At 43.5% G+C, this 21,730-nt stretch overlaps 1 protein-coding gene across 3 annotated transcripts in view; it reads left to right on the top strand.

Annotated features, from left to right (window-relative positions):
• LOC124041640 (rho GTPase-activating protein 12-like) overlaps positions 1 to 21,730 on the top strand; it is a 144,832-nt gene that overhangs the window by 88,727 nt on the left and 34,375 nt on the right. For all 3 annotated transcript variants that reach the window (XM_046359453.1, XM_046359452.1, XM_046359454.1), the window contains exons 3-4: positions 21,073 to 21,216; positions 21,481 to 21,615. In XM_046359453.1, coding sequence (XP_046215409.1) covers positions 21,073 to 21,216; positions 21,481 to 21,615 — 279 coding nt within the window. The remainder of the gene's footprint in view (positions 1 to 21,072; positions 21,217 to 21,480; positions 21,616 to 21,730) is intronic.

Genomic DNA, 21,730 nt, shown 5'->3' with positions numbered 1-21,730 from the left:
CATCGTTCCGTCTGGTCTATGAGGAAGCATTGTTGTGTCTGTCTGCGACATGAATGCCTGCTCCCAGACTGTTCACAGCACACACTCAATCGTGTTATCTCTTCTCCTTACTCCTTGTGTCTCTGTGCAATAAACAACCGTCTCTCTAGCCTATAGTATTACTTTTCTTCACCCACTAAACTGGCTGCATAGTGGCTCTTTTACTCACTCCTTGTCGATCTCTATGCTTGTGTCTTTCCCTGACTCTCAGCCTGTAATATCTAATGTCCAGGTTTCAATGTTAGACTCTGCCTGTGGTTGTAGTTCTCTTTGGTATGCAGACCCATCCTACAGGCCCACTATTCCCAGTCGGTTACGCACCTACCGACACTGTCGGTCAGGATCCAGTGGCATTGGACTTGGGTCCCCCACCCACCCATGCAGTACAGGCCATCATGCATGAGGGCCAATAATGGGTCTTTTTCACGAGACTGTGTAATGACGGGTGTTTGGTTCCTACAGTACTGTGTCTTAAATAGCACCTGATTCTCTAGTACACAACTTTTTACCAGGGGACGTAGGCCTCTGGTCAAAAGTAGTGTACTACATTGGGAATAGGATGCCATTTTGGGCCACAGACAAGGATGAGCTGTGTCACTGGGGAACTCTGCTTGCAGGAAGGTAGTCATGTTGGTATGTTAGTCCCATAGAATTAGAATGACATTTAGAATGAATGAGTGAATGAGAACTCATTCTAATTCCCACTCCCAAAGGGCAGGGCCACTCCTCCCCCTGCACATTCATCACCACTCTGTGTAGGAGTACTTAGTGTTATGACTGTATGGGGCCTGTGTTCTGTTGCATTGGCGCTTATCTGTGACATCAAATACACAGGATGGTTATTAAACCACTGTGCATTGTTGCACACATTACAGAATTAGACCTCTCATGGCTGTAAGACGTTGCCCCTAGACACTGATCTAAGGTCAGGTAGTTAAGTATTGTATTTCCTCAAGGTTAGCGTTTGGGTATGCTGAGCTGATCCTCTATCTGTGTGCCTACGGGGGAACTTTTACCACCATGGTCTCATCTGATCTGAGTGGTCTCAGCTGGCCTTAGTGCCAGCCTCTGTAGACATGGAGTAATGCGATCTGACAGACAGACCTCAGTCCTCTATGATGCCACACTGAAGGACAACCAACCAGTCTGGTTGATGCCACACTGAAGGACAACCAACCAATCTGGTTGATGCCAGGGCAGAGTGACTGGCAGGGGGACAGGGCTATTCATAATAGAACACCTAATAGTTTTGTCTGGCTGCTCAGTGGGAGAGACTGTTGAACTGGGTTTGCCCTGCATCTGTAGGATTATAAACAGGCGGCCATCTGCATGGCTGTCCAGAACCAAACCCAGTGTCTGGCCTTCTTTTAGTGCTTTGGCCCCGATAGTGGGTACCCATGGCAGGTGCACTTTGAGAACACAGCCGACCTCTCAGTAGGAGTCAGAGTATGGGAGCTGGAGCGGAGCGTGCCCAATTTGACTGGAGCGTGGAGAGAGAATCCCTAAGGCCGGCGTGTCGGCATTCTCGCCCACTCCAATTTGGCTCCAGTAGCGCTCACTTCACGAGCTCAGGGCACGCCTGGCCCAGCATGCATTTGTAGTCTACTTGTGTGCTGCTATAGCCCCTTGCTTTAGCTACTGTCATGGAGTTCGTAAAATATTTTCCTTAAGAAGCTGATAAAACACAGGTGCTAAATCAAGGTGACTTACAAAGATGAGGACCAAGAGCAAGAGAGGGAGTGTGGTGATGTAATGTCCACAACTAAAGAATCCTTGTGGAATCTGATAAGACACGTATCCCAAAAGCATGATGGTGTAACATACTTATTATGTGCACATGCTAAAAGAAAGGAACGAGGTGGGTGGCTAATTAAGTGTGTCATTGTAGCAAACTATTTATAAATACATCTAAATATGATCTCTTAAAGTTTAGTTCATTTTTGTTCTATCTATACAATAGGCCACAATAGATTTGTCCCACTATCAAGGAGCTTTCTGTTTTGATTGGGTTATTTTGCCTAAAAAGCTTTAGGCCTGGCTATAGAAAAATAAAAAACAACTACATCTCTGCCCAGCTTGGCAAGAGTGGCTAAAATGGTGTTCAGCATCCCGAGTGGCTCTGCATGTGTGGAGAGAATATTCTCTACTGCTGGCCTGATCTCCAGGCACCGTCGAATGAGCCTGAAACCACAGACTGGCAAAACTTGTGTTTCTAAAAATGATTTCAAAGGCACTGTAGACTGAGCCTAATAAGGCATTTTTTGTTTAATTTGTATTTAATTCTAAGTAAGTCACAACCAAATGCTCAATTGATAGACCATAATGATTTAGTGCAATTACATTTAACATTTAAGTCATTTAGCAGACGCTCTTATCCAGAGCGACTTACAAATTGGTGCATTCACACTGAAATGCATTCACAATGAAATGTTGAGTGCTTTATGTCCCTACCGGCCTATTGTCGCACTCGCAAATGCTTCACAATGTGTTTCTTTGTAGGCTATAGCCTTAAAATAATTGAAATAATATAGCCTAAATATGATTTATTTAATATTATTAATCTCCTGACCTATTTAGAGTGTTTATATGCCGTTTAATATGACATTTGAAATGATGAGCTATTCTTACATTGAGCTTTTCATGTTTATTCAAATACTTTAAATAACCAACCTCTCTCCTGTTCACCATTATCCTAACCTGGCCCAGTCAGATGATGAAGGGCTCTTACCATGAGGAGAGTAAATTGGGCTTCTGTGCTTGTAGTACAGGACAGGAGCGTTTAAAAACACTGGAGTGTGGACCTCAGTTCATCTTTCAATCACCCACGTGGGTATATGCTAGACCGATTCTGACTTTTTCAACGCCGATACCGATTTTTAAAATATATTTTTATTTATATATATATTTGTAATAATGACAATTCAACAATACTGAATGAACAATGAACACTTATTTTAACTTGTAAAAATATATGATATAATATATAAATAAAATCTATTTAGTCTCAAATAATTAATGAAACATGCTCATTTTGGTTTTTTTTAAATGCAGAAACACAGTGTTGGAGAATAAAGTAAAAGTGCAATATGTGCCATGTAAAAAAAAAGCTAATGTTTAAGTTCCTTGCTCAGAACATATGTAAACTGGTGGTTCAATATTCCCAGTTCTTCAATATTCCCAGTTAAGAAGTTTTAGGTTGTAGTTATAGTAGGAATTATGACGCGTCAACTATTTCTCTATATACCATCTGCATTTCATATACCTTTGACTTTTGGATGTTCTAATAGGCACTTTAGTATTGCCAGTCTAATCTCAGGAGTTGATAGGCTTGAAGCCATAAACAGCACTGTGCTTCAAGCATTGTTAAGAGCTGCTGGCAAATGCAGTAAAGTTTGAATGAATGCTTATGAGCCTGATGCTGCCTACCACCGCTCAGTCAGACTGCTCTATCAAATCATAGACTTAATTATAGTATAATAAACACATAAATACGAGCTTTTGGTCATTAATATGGTCAAATCCGGAAACTATCATTTCGAAAACAAGGTTTATTCTTTCAGTGAAATACGGAACCGTTCCATATTTTATCTAACGGGTGGCATCCATAAGTCTAAATATTGCTGTTACATTGCACAACCTTCAATGTTATGTCATAATTATGTACAATTCTGGCAAATTAGTTCGCAACGAGCCAGGCGGCCCAAACTGTTGCATATACCCTGACTCTGCGTTCATTGCACGCAAGAGAAGTAACACAATTTCCATAGTTAATATTGCCTGCTAATATGAATTTCTTTGAACTAAATATGCACAAAAATATACTTGATTTTAAGAAAGACATTGATGTTTATGGTTAGGTACATTCGTGCAATGATTGTGCTTTTTTTTCGCGACTGCATTTCTGTTAAATCATCCCCCGTTTGGCGAAGTAGGCTGTGAATTGATGATAAATTAACAGGCACCGCATTGATTATATGCAACGTAGAACAAGCTAGTTAACCTAGTAATATCATCAACCATGTGTAGTTAACTAGTGATTATGTGAATATATATATTTTTTTTATAAGATAAGTTTAATGCTAGCTAGCAACTTACCTTGGCTCCTTGCTCCACTCGCGTAACAGGTGTTCAACCTGCCACGCAGTTTCCTCCATAGAATGCAATGTCATCGGCCATAATCAGCGTCCGATTAGCGATTGTTATGAAAACTTGAAATCGGCCCTAAATAATCGGCCATGCCGATTGGTCGACGTCTAGTATATGCTCCTGAAAACCAATGAGGAAATGGGAGAGGCCAGACTTGCAGTGCGTTAGGCGTCACAAATAGAACCAAGTTCTATTTTAGCGCCTGGCCACGCAGACGATCACAAACAGTGTGGGTGCAATGATTGATTAACATGCACGTTAAATTTGTTTTGCAACGGGCATGCTGTGGTTAGCATGTTAGAGGTTTAGCTGTTAGCTGTTCTCCTGCGGCACAGAATGTCACTGGTTCTAGACTAAAGGCGTCAGCATGCTTCAGTTCGGCTGGCGCCTTGCCGAACTCGACTAGCCAAACCGAATGAGTGTGCTCGCATACTCCCTTGGAAGACTTTCGCTTGAAAAACGAGAAAAGGCGGCAATAGTACTGTTTGTCCATTTTTTAGATGCCATACACTTCCTAAAAATAGTAAACACAAGAAATCTGGCATTCATTTTGACATTTTTGTGTAGGAGATCTTAGATTTTACATCTAAGATGTTTGCTGCAGTATTTCTCAATGAAAAAAATGTGCATGAAAAATGAGTCGTCGTCTCATTGAATGACAACAAAGACTTTATTGAAGAATCCCTATTGTTGACCAATCACTGATGAAGCGCGTAGACTTCGGCTCCGATCTTCGGCTTGGCTCAAGAAACTAATGTTGTGTGCCCGAAAATAACTAGGGTTGCAAAATTCCAAGGATTTCCAGGAGACCAGATTTCCTGCTTTGTCTTTCATGAAGAAAAGGCTTGTATTGAATCTGTGTTCATCGAGATGATGAAAGGTACAGGTAACTGCCAAGATAAAGGAAACACCAGCATCAGAACTGTGTGGAAGCACATGCTTTCAAAATACTTTGTATACCCAATTTACTCAGGCGTTTATTTTATTTTGGCCGTTACCTGTATATACATAGATTTGTCTTGGCTCCTTCAAGTTGTTGATGGTTGGCTCTGTCCTGAATCAACAAGTTATCCTCGAACACTGCTGAGCCACTATGACCCACTGGACTGTAATGGTGTGTGACCAGTCCCCAGCTCAACACTGAAACAAACCTCAAACAGTAGCTGGAGGGATCCCCTCATGTGGTGCAGTCTGAGAAGAGCTTTAGTCAGTTGCTGCTGAGACACATACACACACACAGACCCCCTGGCGTTCAGACATTGCCCTGAGGGGAGACACACCGACATTGATCAGTAAACAGCAGCTGCAGCAGCTGTGCTCCCAGATGCAGTCACACTCTGCTCAGTGTGTGTATGTGTATGTGTGTGTGTGTGTGTGTGTGTGAGATATAGAGGGACATTCACTGGAGGGACTGAAAGCCCGCCACAATGCACTGGGCATAGAGAATGCTGTTCACACAACTGTCCTTCTTTCCAGTAGTGGACACACACACCAGCTATGGCTGCAATAGGGTTAATGTTGCCTTGCTGTTGCCTCTGGAGCTACTGTAGCTATCACCTCAGCTGGTCGCTATGTTAGGTCGCTATGGTGGTGGTTCACCTGCTGTTCGCTACAGCCTAAGAACACTATACATATTTAGCTGAATGTTTGGCCGACTGGTTTTGGCTTGTCTAAAAGAATGTCCTTTCTTCTCTCTTGACCAATTTGTATCAATAGTGGACTGGAGACAGGAACCATCCAGAACATAGATGGTACAAGTGGAGTTGGCTGGAGAAGGGGGCTCTGTTTGCTCTCTGCCTTATTTAGCAGAGAGAGGAGGGTTGTGTCCCAAATGGCACCCTACTGTATTCCCTATGCAGTGCACTAATTTTGGGCAGAGCCATATAGGCAATGGTCAACAGGAGTGCTCTTTATAGGGAATAGGGTACCAATTGGGACGCAGATGATTTAATGGTTCCCATAAACCACAGTGTTTTCTGATTCTACAGTGACAGACCATCTATCCATCACACGAGTATAATACCCCTGGTCGTAATGACTCACCTTATAATGCAAAATATCAGGCTACTGTTTTAGCTTGCATATAATCATCAGTGTGTGCTAACTTCTAGCATCTATATATCCCTGCTTTATGCATGCATGCATGTTATATGCTGCTTATCATATGCATGAGTGGTGTTGTGTAGAATCAGGTCTATGATGCTAATGGTAATGCTGCTGAGGTGAGCCTTGAGTAGCCTACAGTGTCCAAATGGGAGAGGTTATGTTGGGTGAGATGAGGAGAGATGGAGTTACAGTAGGTTAGGTAGAGGACGAGGAGAGGTCAGATGAGGTGGAGTTACAGTAGGTCAGATGAGGTGGAGTTACAGTAGGTTAGGTAGAGGACAAGATGAAGTAGTGTTACAGTAGGTTAGGTAGAGGACGAGGAGAGGTCAGATGAGGTGGAGTTACAGTAGGTTAGGTAGAGGACAAGATGAGGTAGTGTTACAGGAGGTTAGGTAGAGGACGGGGAGAGGCAAGATGAGGTGAAGTTACAGTAGGTTAGGTAGAGGACGAGGAGAGGTCGTGTTGCAGTAGGTAGATGACGAGATGAGGTAGTGTTACAGTAGGTTAGGTAGAGGACGAGATGAGCTAGTGTTACAGTAGGTTAGGTAGAGGACGAGATGAAGTAGTGTTACAGTAGGTTAGGTAGAGGACGAGATGAGGTGGAGTTACAGTAGGTTAGGTAGAGGACGAGATGAGGTAGTGTTTCAGTAGGTAGGGGACGAGATGAGGTGGTGTTACAGTAGGTAGATGACGAGATGAGGTGTTGTTACAGTAGATGGAGGACGAGATGAGTTGGTGTTACAGTAGGTAGAGGACGAGATGAGATGGTGTTACAGTAGGTAGGGGATGAGATGGTGTTACAGTAGGTAGGGGATGAGATGAGGTGGTGTTACAGTAGGTAGGGGATGAGGAGAGGTGGTGTTGCAGTAGGTAGAGGACGCGATGAGGTGGTGTTGCAGTAGGTAGAGGACGCGATGAGGTGGTGTTACAGTAGGTAGGGGATGAGGAGAGGTAAGATGAGGAGAGGTGGTGTTACAGTAGGTAGGGGACAAGGATAGGTGGTGTTCCAGTAGGTAGGGGATGAGGAGAGGTAAGATGAGGAGAGGTGGTGTTACAGTAGGTAGGGGACGAGGAGAGGTGGTGTTACAGTAGGTAGGGGACGAGGAGAGGTGGTTTTACAGTAGGTAGGGGATGATGAGAGGTGATGTTACAGTAGGTAGGGGACGAGGAGAGGGGGTGTTACAGTAGGTAGGGGATGAGGAGAGGTAAGATGAGGAGAGGTGGTGTTACAGTAGGTAGGGGACGAGGAGAGGTGGTGTTACAGTAGGTAGAGGACGAGATGAGGTGGTGTTACAGTAGGTAGAGGATGAGATGAGGTGGTGTTACAGTGGGTAGAGGACGAGATGAGGTGGTGTTATAGTAGGTAGAGGACGAGATGAGGGGGTGTTACAGTAGGTAGAGGACGAGATGAGGTGGTGTTACAGTAGGTAGGGGACGAGGAGAGGTGGTGTTACAGTAGGTAGGGGACGAGGAGAGGTGATGTTACAGTAGGTAGGGGACGAGGAGAGGTTGTGTTATAGTAGGTAGGGGACGAGGAGAGGTGGTGTTACAGTAGGTAGAGGACGAGATGAGGTGGTGGCACAGTAGGTAGAGGACGAGATGAGGTGGTGGCACAGTAGGTAGAGGACGAGATGAGGGGGTGTTACAATAGGTAGAGGACGAGATGAGGTGTTGCAGCAGGTAGAGGACGAGATGAGGGGGTGTTACAGTAGGTAGAGGACGAGATGAGGTGGTGTTACAGTAGGTAGAGGACGAGATGAGGTGGTGTTACAGTAGGTAGGGGACGAGGAGAGGTGGTGTTACAGTAGGTAGGGGACGAGGAGAGGTGATGTTACAGTAGGTAGGGGACGAGGAGAGGTTGTGTTATAGTAGGTAGGGGACGAGGAGAGGTGGTGTTACAGTAGGTAGAGGACGAGGAGAGGTGGTGTTACAGTAGGTAGAGGACGCGGAGAGGTGGTGTTACAATAGGTAGAGGACGAGATGAGGTGGTGTTACAGTAGGTAGAGGACGAGATCAGGTGGTGTTACAGTAGGTAGAGGACGAGATGAGGTGGTGTTACAGTAGGTAGAGGACGAGATGAGGTGGTGTTACAGTGGGTAGAGGACGAGATGAGGTGGTGTTACAGTAGGTAGAGGACGAGATGAGGTGTTTCAGTAGGTAGACGACGAGATGAGGTGGTGTTACAATAGGTAGGGGATGAGGAGAGGTAAGATGAGGAGAGGTGGTGTTGCAGTAGGTAGAGGACGAGATGAGGTGGTGTTACAGTGGGTAGAGGACGAGATGAGGTGGTGTTACAGTAGGTAGAGGACGAGATGAGGTGTTTCAGTAGGTAGACGACGAGATGAGGTGGTGTTACAATAGGTAGGGGATGAGGAGGTGTAAGATGAGGAGAGGTGGTGTTGCAGTAGGTAGAGGACGAGATGAGGTGGTGTTACAGTACGTAGAGGAAGAGATGAGGTGGTGTTACAGTAGGTAGGGGATGAGAAGAGGTAAGATGAGGAGAGGTGGTGTTACAGTAGGTAGGGGACGAGGAGAGGTGGTGTTACAGTAGGTAGGGGATGAGGATAGGTAAGATGAGGAGAGGTGGTGTTACAGTAGGTAGGGGATGAGATGAGGTGGTGTTACAGTGGGTAGAGGATGAGATGAGGTGGTGTTACAGTGGGTAGAGGACGAGATGAGGTGGTGTTACAGTAGGTAGAGGACGAGATGAGGTGGTGGCACAGTAGGTAGAGGACGAGATGAGGTGGTGGCACAGTAGGTAGAGGACGAGATGAGGGGGTGTTACAGTAGGTAGAGGATGAGATGAGGGGGTGTTACAGTAGGTAGAGGATGAGATGAGGGGGTGTTACAGTAGGTAGAGGATGAGATGAGGGGGTGTTACAGTAGGTAGAGGATGAGATGAGGTGGTGGCACAGTAGGTAGAGGATGAGATGAGGTGGTGGCACAGTAGGTAGAGGACGAGATGAGGGGGTGTTACAGTAGGTAGAGGATGAGATGAGGGGGTGTTACAGTATGTAGCGGACGAGGCGAGGTGGTGTTATAGTAGGTCGGGGACGAGGAGAGGTGGTGTTACAGTAGGTAGGGGACGAGGAGAGGTGGTGTTACAGTAGGTAGGGGACGAGGAGAGGTGGTGTTACAGTAGGTAAGATGAGGAGAGGTGATGTTACAGTAGGTAGGGGACGAGGAGAGGTGGTGTTACAGTAGGTAAGATGCGGAGAGGTGGTGTTACAGTAGGTAGGGGACAAGGAGAGGTGGTGTTAGTACAGTACCTGGGTTACTCTTTTTGCCTGTTCAATCAAATCCAGCTCTCTTTGTGAATGAGGAAGAAGTAAAGGGGACAGGATATGTGTGTGTACATATGTGTACTTACCTTGCTTTTGTGTGCATGCTTATGTGTGATTTAGGTAAACCTGAAACACTTATGTATTTTAGTTTGTGCACTCTCACTGATATGCAGTAGAGCAGGTTGCTGTGCAGCATTGGGGTTGTAGTACTGAAACTCCTGACTTACACCATTTTTCTAGTCCTGGATTTGGAGTCACACTCAAAATTTAAGTGGAAAACCACACTACAGGCTTTTCCCACTTTGATGTAATGTCCTGAAAACAAGTCAAAATAAGGCTCGGTAGTGTGTGTGGCCTCCACGTGCCTGTATGACCTCCCTACAACGCCTGGGCATGCTCCTGATGAGGTGGCGGATGGTCTCCTGAGGGATCTCCTCCCAGACCTGGACTAAAGCATCCGCCAACTCCTGGACAGTCTATGGTGCAACATGGCGTTGGTGGATGGAGCGAGACATGATGTCCCAGATGTGCTCAATTGGATTCAGGTCTGGGGAACGGGCGGGCCAGTCCATAGCATCAATGCCTTCCTCTTGCAGGAACTGCTGACACACTCCAGCCACATGAGGTCTAGCATTGTCTTGCATTAGGAGGAACCCAGGGCCAACCGCACCAGCATATGGTCTCAAGGGGTCTGAGGATCTCATCTCGGTACCTAATGGCAGTCAGGCTACCTCTGGCGAGCACATGGAGGGCTATGCGGTCCCCAAAGAAATGCCACCCCACACCATGACTGACCCACCGCCAAACAGGTCATGCTGGAGGATGTTGCAGGCAGCAGAACGTTCTCCACGGCGTCTCCAGACTCTGTCATGTCTGTCACATGTGCTCAGTGTGAACCTGCTTTCATCTGAAGAGCACAGGGCGCCAGTGGTGAATTTGCCAATCTTGGTGTTCTCTGGCAAATGCCAAACATCCTGCACAGTGTTGGGCTGTAAGCACAACCCCCACCTGTGGACGTCGGGCTCTCATACCACCCTCATGGAGTCTGTTTCTGACCGTTTGAGTAGACACATGCACATTTGTGGCCTGCTGGAGGTCATTTTGCAGGGCTCTGGCAGTGCTCCTCCTGCTCCTCCTTGCACAAAGGTGGAGGTAGTGATCCTGCTGCTGCTGGGTTGTTGCCCTCCTACGGCCTCCTTCACGTCTCCTGATGTACTGGCCTGTCTCCTGGTAGCGCCTCCATGCTCTGGACACTACGCTGATAGACACAGCAAACCTTCTTGCCACAGCTCGCATTGATGTCCCATCCTGGATGAGCTGCACTACCTGAGCCACTTGTGTGGGTTGTAGACTCCGTCTCATGCTACCACTAGAGTGAAAGCACCGCCAGCATTCAAAAGTGACCAAAACATCAGCCAGGAAGCATAGGAACTGAGAAGTGGTCTGTGGTCACCACCTGCAGAACCACTCCTTTAATGGGGGTGTCTTACTAATTGCCTATAATTTTCACCTGTTGTCTATTCCATTTGCACAACATCATGTGAAATGTATTGTCAATCAGTGTTGCTTCCTAAGTGGACAGTTTCATTTCACAGAAGTGTGATTGACTTGGAGTTACATTGTGTTGTTTACGTGTTCCCTTTATTTTTTTGAGCAGTGTGTATATATATATATATATCTAGTCTATATATATATATCTAGTCTATATATATATATATATCTAGTCTATATATATATATCTAGTCTATATATATATATCTAGTCTATATATATATATATCTAGTCTATATATATATATATCTAGTCTATATATATATATATATATAGTCTATATATATATTTATCTAGTCTATATATATATATATTTATATATTTATCTAGTCTATATATATATATTTATATATTTATATTTATCTAGTCTATATATATATATATATATGTATATATATATATTTATCTAGATATATATATATAGACTAGATATATATATATAGACTAGATATATATAGACTAGATATATATATAGACTAGATATATATAGACTAGATAAATATGAAATCTGGCAGCCAAGCTGGCCAGGGCAGTCTAATATTAAGCTAATATATTCACTGTCACTGTTGGACCAATCTCTCTCCTCCCTCTCTCTCCTCCCTCTCTCTCCTCCCTCTCTCTCCTCCCTCTCTCTCCTCTCTGTCTCTCTCTCTCTCCCTATGTCTCTGTCCCTCTGTCTCTTTCTTTCTCTTCCTCCCTCTCTCCCTGAGTGTGTGACTGTGGTTGGGTTAGCTGCAGCCAGAGGGTGAGAGTGGCCCACTCAGTATGCAGCAACAGCCCCGCTGGCAGAAAAGAGAGTGAGAGAGCTGGAGAAGGAGGGAAATAGAGAGTGGGGGGGGGGGGGAGAAACAGAAGTAGAGAAACTGAGAGAAAGGCTGGCAGAGACACACACACACACGGAGGGTGAGAGAAAGACCCCTGCAGGTCTCCTATCTGGAATTTGCTGCATCAGCCCCCAGCAGCCCTCAGCCTGGGCTGTAATTTGTCATTTGGAATGTGCTCATTGTTTATCCTGTCTGCTCCTAAATCACAGTGATAGTGAGAGATGCTGCATAATTGACTGCACTGCGGACAGTGCTGTGGCGTGCTGCAAGGGTACAGTCATTCATTCTTTGAAATGACTTTGTGTGTGTTCGCTCTGGGATTTCAGTAGCTCTATCACTGTACAGTAGATAAACTGAAGCTACAGAGGTGTAATTGTCTGATCATTTAATTTCATTGAACACGTCTGTTCCGCAAGGGAGCACTATTGAGTCACCCAATGGCTGCATCTCAAATGCACCATATTCCCAATAAAGTCCAATGCTTTTGACTAAAGCTCTTTGGGCCCCGGTCAAAAAGTAGTTCCGTATTCTAGGGAATAGGGTGCCATTTAGGAAACCATTTTATGTCCAGTGGTCCCATTGTGTACTTCCGGGTTGAGACTGAGAGAGTATTGATCCAGAGCCCAGTCTGTCCAGTCAGTCTCCATGCTCCCAGATGTCCATCTGTCCACCAGCTGGTGGGCTCCATACAATACAACTGATTACATGGAGTAAAAACATAAATGAACCTATGTGTGTCCCAAATGTCATCCTATTCCCTATATAGTGCACTACTTTTAACCAGGGCTTTATGCACCAGTCTACAACTACTGTACCCAACTGCAAACTCTGGTACTGTTTGTTCAAATACCTTTATCCTTAAGAACACATCCTGGATCAGTCATATGAGTGTGTTCCATAGGTGGGATATCAGGGTAATGTGAAAGTGTAGACTAGTTGATTTGACGATTTAAAAACATAACTGACGACATAACATTGACGATTTTAAAAACATAACTGTCACCTCAGAAGAAGGGCGAGGGAGGCTTAGTTGGGAATTTCCTAACCACCATTATTCCCTACAGTGAAATTACACACACAAACACTGCAGATGAATGATGATATTCTGTCTGGCTGAGAGAGAGGAGTGTTCCTGTGGTTTTGTGGCTGATCAAATGAGGATTATATTTAACTGATGCTTAATGGCAGAGTCAGACAGGACCTCCCCTTAGAGAACACACACACACACACACACACACACACACACACACACACACACACACACACACACACACACACACACACACACACACACACACACACACACACACACACACACACACACACACACACACACACACACACACACACACACACACACACACACACACACACACACACACACACACTGGATGGTTGGACAGAGGGCAGCGTGGCTTCCTGAGGGGTCAATTAGGACCAGAGAGCTATGAGAGCCTTTACACTCGGGTTGAAAATGACATATTTAGGCACTGATAAAAGACTACATTTGAACCTAGTGGCTGTACAGTAACATGCTAGACATGACGTCAGACCTCAGGCTCTGTGCTACACAGTGCTGTATGGGTTTTGTTGACAGCCGTTCTGAACTTGAGCTCTCTTCCCTCCTGTTAACTTGAGCTTCCCTCCCTCCCGTTTGTTGAGTGAGTGAGGAAAATGCAAATGTATTTTGAAAGTTTAGACGTTGAGGATTATAATAAATACTGCCAAACACTCTGAGTCCAAATGTGTATTTCATATTTCCATATAATAAAACTCATGTCATATACAATGTTGATGATCACTATGTTTGATGTACAGTTACAAGAAGACCTGGTGTCATAGCCTGGGTTAGCCTAACACTGTAATATCGTATTTGATTGAATAGCTAGTCATGTTGGCAACAGAACAAATGTTGCTCACCTGACCCAGATTTAGATTTATAATCGACCATTTTTGGATTGTGTTAACAACAGTTATTGTGTGATGGTGTTGTTGCAGGGTTGTGTTCCAGCTAGGAGAGTTAAGAAAAACCAACACTTTATAGTTGAATAATCTTCTTTGAGTCATTAAAGTGCATTGAAATGACATTGAAATGTGCACACTGTGGAGAGGTGTGTGTGGCCACTTGGAGACACCAGTTAGTCCTCTCACTCAGACCCTTGTAATGACATTGAAATGTGCACACTATGGAGAGGTGTGTGGCCACTTGGAGACACCAGTTAGTCCTCTCACTCAGACCCTTGTAATGACATTGAAATGTGCACACTATGGAGAGGTGTGTGGCCACTTGGAGACACCAGTTAGTCCTCTCACTCAGACCCTTGTAATGACATTGAAATGTGCACACTATGGAGAGGTGTGTGGCCACTTGGAGACACCAGTTAGTCCTCTCACTCAGACCCTTGTAATGACATTGAAATGTGCACACTATGGAGAGGTGTGTGGCCACTTGGAGACACCAGTTAGTCCTCTCACTCAGACCTTTGTAATGACATTGAAATGTGCACACTATGGAGAGGTGTGTGGCCACTTGGAGACACCAGTTAGTCCTCTCACTCAGACCCTTGTAATGACATTGAAATGTGCACACTATGGAGAGGTGTGTGTGTGTGGCCACTTGGAGACACCAGTTAGTCCTCTCACTCAGACCCTTGTAATGACATTGAAATGTGCACACTATGGAGAGGTGTGTGGCCACTTGGAGACACCAGTTAGTCCTCTCACTCAGACCCTTGTAATGACATTGAAATGTGCACACTATGGAGAGGTGTGTGTGTGTGGCCACTTGGAGACACCAGTTAGTCCTCTCACTCAGACCCTTGTAATGACATTGAAATGTGCACACTATGGAGAGGTGTGTGGCCACTTGGAGACACCAGTTAGTCCTCTCACTCAGACCCTTGTAATGACATTGAAATGTGCACACTATGGAGAGGTGTGTGTGTGTGGCCACTTGGAGACACCAGTTAGTCCTCTCACTCAGACCCTTGTAATGACATTGAAATGTGCACACTATGGAGAGGTGTGTGTTAGTCCTCTCACTCAGACCCTTGTAATGACATTGAAATGTGCCACTATGGAGACACCAGTTAGTCCTCTCACTCAGACCCTTGTAATGACATTGAAATGTGCACACTATGGAGAGGTGTGTGTGTGTGGCCACTTGGAGACACCAGTTAGTCCTCTCACTCAGACCCTTGTAATGACATTGAAATGTGCACACTATGGAGAGGTGTGTGTGTGTGGCCACTTGGAGACACCAGTTAGTCCTCTCACTCAGACCCTTGTAATGACATTGAAATGTGCACACTATGGAGAGGTGTGTGTGTGTGGCCACTTGGAGACACCAGTTAGTCCTCTCACTCAGACCCTTGGAATGACATTGAAATGTGCACACTATGGAGAGGTGTGTGTGTGTGGCCACTTGGAGACACCAGTTAGTCCTCTCACTCAGACCTTTGTAATTGAGACATAACACATTTTTACTTCTGTATTTACTGCAGTTGCAGAGGGCCTTCCTTCTAAATGATTTCTGTAACCAACTAAACCAAGTCAACGCCAACGGTTGTAGGTCAATGTACAAAATACATTTGAGTGTTTCCTTTCCTTTCTCCCTGCTGATTTCTTCCCTCTTTTCCCTTCCGGTTGACTATTATTTACTTTATCATGGTTTTAGTGGTTGGATAATAAATACTGGTCAGCCGAGTGTTTACCTGTAGGCCTATTCCAATCCCATTGTGGTTTAGAGAGACACATTTTGAGAGAAGTTCCATTTGGAACAGTTTCATTTATATGTCATTTCATAAGTGCTCCTCTGATAAACACTTTATATATCCTAGGGGTTGCCTAGTAGGGAACCAACTATTTGTCCAGAGAAACTCCCGGGGCCTCATTTATCAATCGGGCATGGACACAAATATGTGCTTAAATCATGCGGGGGAGCATCTCTACGCAAAGTGTGAGATTTATCAATATGAATGTCTGCTTGAGAGTGTGTCAATTTGCACATAGCCATGACCATGCATGCACATGTTGCCAAGTGGTGGAATAAGGGAACTGCATTTCAAGCATAGCCTCGTGAATGGGGAAAATATACTGGTTCTTCCTTTAAAAGTTTAGAGCTTATGCTGCGACTGTTTGTGGTAAATTGTGGTAAATTGCGTCATTCTGTCTCTGCACCACACTATCACAAGGGGGAGTTGGAACGCTGATCTACCGGTAGTCTAGACTGTGGCACAAATTGACTGTGTTTCGTAAATTAATGGAGGTGTGAATGTTTCAGTCCGAGACACTCTCTTCTCTGCCACTAGAGTACTGCATCTGGCAAAAACAACAAAAATAGCTGGCGGTAGTCCTGGAGTTAAGAGAGTACTTGGGTAAATACAATGGCACAATTACCCTTGGGCTTTTGGTTTCTATCCCCCTAACAGACATAAATCATTCTAATTAACAAACTGACTTTATTTACCACAGTGTTAAAGAGTGATAGCTCCTCTATATAAAGGCACTTTCTGAAACACGGAGTCCTTCTTTGCTGATGTGATGAAGAAACTGAATGAAAAAGTCCAGTGTGGATTTGTCAGCATAAAGCTGAGTGACTCACTCATTTGTGGCTTTGGACCAAAATAATGAAGTACAAACATTCTTTCTGATAGTCTTTTAATAAAGAAATGTTTTGACCAAGTTAATCTGCTGCTGTTATGTGTGTTCAAATGTTTTGTGACATTATGGTTACATTGATGTTGTGTGTGTTCAAATGTTTTGTGACATTATGGTTACATTGATGTTGTGTGTGTTCAAATGTTTTGTGACATTATGGTTACATTGAAGAATGTAAACAAAATATTTAGTCAGAGTTTAGTCCTGTTGTAAAGTGTAGCCTAAATACCAAGAAAAGGGCAAACTTGCAATTCAGTAATATATTTGTACCACTGTAGATGCTATGTATTTATTTTTACAATACACTTCTCGGTTTACAGTAGTGATGGACAGCTGGAGGTATTTAGAAACAAAATCAAACACTTGTTTTTCACAAGTGTAGCAGGTTGTAAACAACGTTTTCACTCCAAGAATATGAATGGTAAATGACTGTATTCATCCAATACATTGGAATACAAAAGAAGCCATCCACCCACGATGGGCTATTAGCAGGACAATAGACTCTTGCCAAGAAGGATGTCAATAAGGAGGGTAGGAAGAGCATTGTAATTAAAGACACCACACAGTAGCCTAATAAACACATGCATTTTGAAAAACAAAAATTGAAATCAATACTATATTCCTGTCACAGTAGATGCTGTGTTTTTGGTTGATGACGAAGCCTCACACTGTAAAAAAAAAAATTTTTTTAGAATTAATTCCTGAATTACATGTTGCAGTTTATTAATTGTTTAATTAGTCAAGGCTCCTTTCTCAATAGCCTACCCGTGTGTGGTCAACTATTTCCAGCACCATTTCGTGGTCTTGATTATTTTCACTGAATCTCTGTTTGGGTATTGGTTAGCTTACAGTTAGGGTGTGGAAATGTTTGCTCCTCACTGGCAGTCAGTTAGTAGCCTACAGAAGGTCTTATTTCCTACTGGAAACCCTGAGGCCTGTACAGGCCATTGTAAAATGTATCTTTGTGTTATTCTTCGGAATAGAAACACCATAATATGAATCAAATTAATTCATCTACATGAATAAAAATCAATCCCATTATAGTCTGTTCTAAGAAAGGTTTTAAAGTCTGTAGTACAGCTAATATTAAAAACAGTCAAATGCCTTCCTGAATTTAATCGCTTTAGCGATTATGTTGCGATTTATTTAAGAAATAAGGCAGGAGGGGTTTATGGGCTAAGGGCTGTTCTTGGATATTGCCATATACCACACACCGCTGAGGTGCATTATCGCTATGATATACTGGTTACAAACGTAGTTAGAGCAGTACTGTTTTGTCATACCTGTGGTATACGGTCTGATGTACTACGGCTGTCAGCCAATCAACATTCAGGACACGAACCACCCAGTTTATAATTAAAAAAAAATACAAAAATGTACCTTTATTTTACTAGGTAAGTCAGTTAAGAACAAATTCTGATTTTCAATGACTGCCTAGGAACAGTGGGTTAACTGCCTGTTCAGGGGCAGAACGACAGATTTGTACCTTGTCAGGGGATTAGAACTTGCTACCTTTCGGTTACGAGTCCAACGCTCTAACCACTAGGCTACCCTAATCATTGCTAAATTATTCAAGGGTCCCTTTGTTATTTTGTTTTATAACTAAAGTGCTTGACTTTTTAAAGACATGGACGACTTGTGTGCTTTGCCAATAAGTAAGTTACGCTGAAACAGCTACAGTAAACATGACTCCAGCTCCATGTGATTTTCAATAACTTAGCTTCTCAAAGATGCCCTCTGGTGGTCGAACTAGCATTAACTAGTGTTAATGGCAACAATGGGTGACAGTTAAATAGCATTCTATAAAATTCTGCGGCACCTGCAAGCTGTGCTGCAGTATGATGCAACTTTTAAAGGAAGGACCACTGTGCCAAAATTGTAAGAGTAATAATTACATCATTCTTCGATTTATTGTTTTTCCATTTTGAATTCATGCAGCGTCGACAGGCTATTTCATATGACATTTAATTTGTTCTGATAATAATCCATGTAAAGTATATTCATTTGTTAAATTAGAGGCCCATGTGAAAGTGGAAACAATCTTGAAATACTATAAAAGACTGAGTTAATGGGAAATCGAATGAGAGATGGCTGATCTTGATCTGTTTGCAGAGCGCATTTTTTTGAGACCGATAGGACTTTTTTTTTTGCAGAAAGTACAGATTGGCTCATCAGATATCGCTTTCGTAAAACTAATCTTGTAGGATTTTTGCAGGGATTTAAAACCTACTTTAGAAAGGCAAACGCATGCTATTCCGGTGCACATCCGAGTGCTATCCACCCTCTGGTATTTAGCAACGGCCACTTTTTCAGTGGGAGTTTGCCGAACGGCACCTCACAGCCCTCGATCAGCCGATGTTTTGGATGCAATCTTCAGCAAAACGAACAGTTTTCGCACAACAGGTCGAAGCCAAGAGGGGTTGCTTTTCCAAATATAAACAACTCAATTAGACGGCACCCATATCGCCATGAAATCACCACCCCAAATTGAGTTCAACTATGTGAACAGAAAAGGCTTCCACTCACTTAATGTGCAGGTGATGGGTGATGTGATGCGCAAAAGACGCTGCTGAATGTGGTGTCGAGGTTTTGCCAGGTTGAACACGCGACTCATTCATTCTGCAGAACAACAATGTTGGCATAAATACAAAGAATGAGGGAGCTTTTGAGGATGGATGGCTTATTGGTGAAACAACTTGAATTGTCCTAAAGATCCTCTCTTCGTAGCTGTTTTCATTTTTACTGGTCTTGCCACAACTGAGTGAGCCAAATCCAACCTTTTGGTTGTACTCAACCTCTGACACAAGCACCTCTATTTCAGTCTCGGAAAGATTTTGGGTTGCACCAATGTATTTCATGTTACAGCATTGTATTTTCCCACATGCTTCAAAGTGATTATTTTGACCATACAGTTGAAGTCAGAAGTTTACATACACTTAGGTTGGAGTCATTAAAACTCATTTTTCAACCACTCCACAAATGTCTTGTTAACAAACTATAGTTTTTGGCATGTTGGTTAGGACATCTACTTTGTGCATGACACAAGTAATTTTTCCACCAATTGTTTACAGACAGATTATTTCACTTATAATTCACTGTATCACAATTCCAGTGGGTCAGACATTTACATACACTATGCTGACTGTGCCTTTAAACAGCTTGGAAAATTCCAGAAAAGGATGTCATGGCTTTAGAAGCTTCTGATAGGCTAATTGACATCATTTGAGTCAATTGGAGGTGTACCTGTGTCTATATCCACAGTAAAACGAGTCCTATATCGACATAACCTGAAAGGCTGCTCAGCAAGGAAGAAGTCACTGCTCCAAAACAGCCATAAAAAAAGACAGACTATGGTTTGCAAATGTATATGGGGACAAAGATCGTACTTTTTGGAGAAATGTCCTCTGGTCTGATGAAACAAAAATAGATGGAATCATGAGGTAGGAAAGGTATGTGCATATATTAAAGCAACATCTCAAGACATCAGTCAGGAAGTGAAAACTTGGTCGCAAATGGGTTTTCCAAATGCACAATGACCCCAAGCATACTTCTGAAGTTGTGGAAAATTGGCTTAAGGACAATAAAGTCAAAGTATTGGAGTGGCCATCACAAATCCCTGACCTCAATCCTATAGAGAACGTGTGGGCAGAACTGAAAAGGCTTGTGCGAGCAAGGAGGCCTACAAACCTGACTCAGTTACACCAGCTCTGTCAGGAGGGATTGGTCAAAATTCAACCAACTTATTGTGGGATGCTTGTGGAAGGCTACCTGAAATGTTTGACTCAAGTTAAACAGTTTTAAAGGCAATGCTACCAAATGCTAATTCAGTGTATGTAATCTTCTGACCCACTGGGAATGTGATGAAATAAATAAAAGCTGAAATAAATAATTCTCTCCTAATTATTCTGACATTTCACATTCTTAAAATATAGTGGTGATCCTAACTGACCTAAGACAGGGAATTTTTACTAGGATTAAATGTCAGGAATTGTGAAAAACTGATTTTAAATGTATTTGGCTAAGGTGTATGTAAACTTCCGACTTCAACTATATATGGTCAATGAGGGGCGTTTCTCAATGCAAATTGTCAAGGTCAAACACCAATACTAAGGCTAAGAACGTATATATCAATGGTCATCTCCTACCGACTGGCTTATAATGCACGTTGGATTGTTTGATAAATCACTTTTTCTATGCCTGCGAACGTTCAAAATTCCATTAAGTAGGATTTTAGAATAGTTTCTACGCAATATTGATAAATGAGGCCCCTGGCCCTTTCTATAAAGGACCCGATCTCAACATAACGAAGGTCAGCTGAATGCAAAAGGGGAACTTTCCTTCACTTGCTATCGCCGGACTCTACTGTTGGCTTGCGGAAGCTCGTTCTTTCACTCCCTCATCTCTCCTCCACTGTCTCTATTAAACAAGCCATTCAACAACACCTCTCTTTCCCTCTGCTCCAGACTGTCTCTCCATCGGGTCAGGGTGGTAGACCGGAGTCTCCTGTCTACTCTAACCTCCAGGAGCTGAAGATCTCTCGGTCGAGCCGACCTCCCAACCCCTCCAGCTCCCCACTGCATGTCCTGGGGGACTGGGAGACACACAAGGTCTGTACTGTCACGGTGTTGTGTATTGTAACTTACGTATCATAGAAGAATGCCGTCCAAATGGTTCCCTATTTAGTGCACTTCTTTTCACCATTGCCCAGCTATATAAGGAATAGGGTGCCATTTGGGATACAAGCCTATATCATGTTGCCTGGTCTACGTCTCTTTGTCATTTAACTTTGTTTAACCACCAGACAAATGTCCATTTCTTTATGAAATATTTTAATGGACAATTCAAGATTTTAATTTCAATTAAATTCCAAGGACCAGAATGGCAGACACTACTACTTCAACCGCGCCACCCAGGAGCGGACATGGAAGCCCCCCCGAGCCAAGGACGCTAGCAGTGGTAGCAGCAGCCGGGGGGAGACTCACGGCAAAGGTACTGGGGAGGCAGAGGTACGTAGATACTGGGACATGTACTGTATATTGGAAACACACACACATACTTACTCAAACACACATTCAGGCACAGACACAAGCAAATGCAAACGCATGCATGAACACTAATGGA

This window comes from Oncorhynchus gorbuscha, linkage group LG08 (genome assembly GCF_021184085.1).
Source record: "Oncorhynchus gorbuscha isolate QuinsamMale2020 ecotype Even-year linkage group LG08, OgorEven_v1.0, whole genome shotgun sequence".
Lineage (NCBI taxonomy): Eukaryota > Metazoa > Chordata > Actinopteri > Salmoniformes > Salmonidae > Oncorhynchus > Oncorhynchus gorbuscha.
The sequence above is the reverse complement of the archived record's forward strand: the minus strand, read 5'-3'. Positions and strand labels throughout refer to the sequence as shown.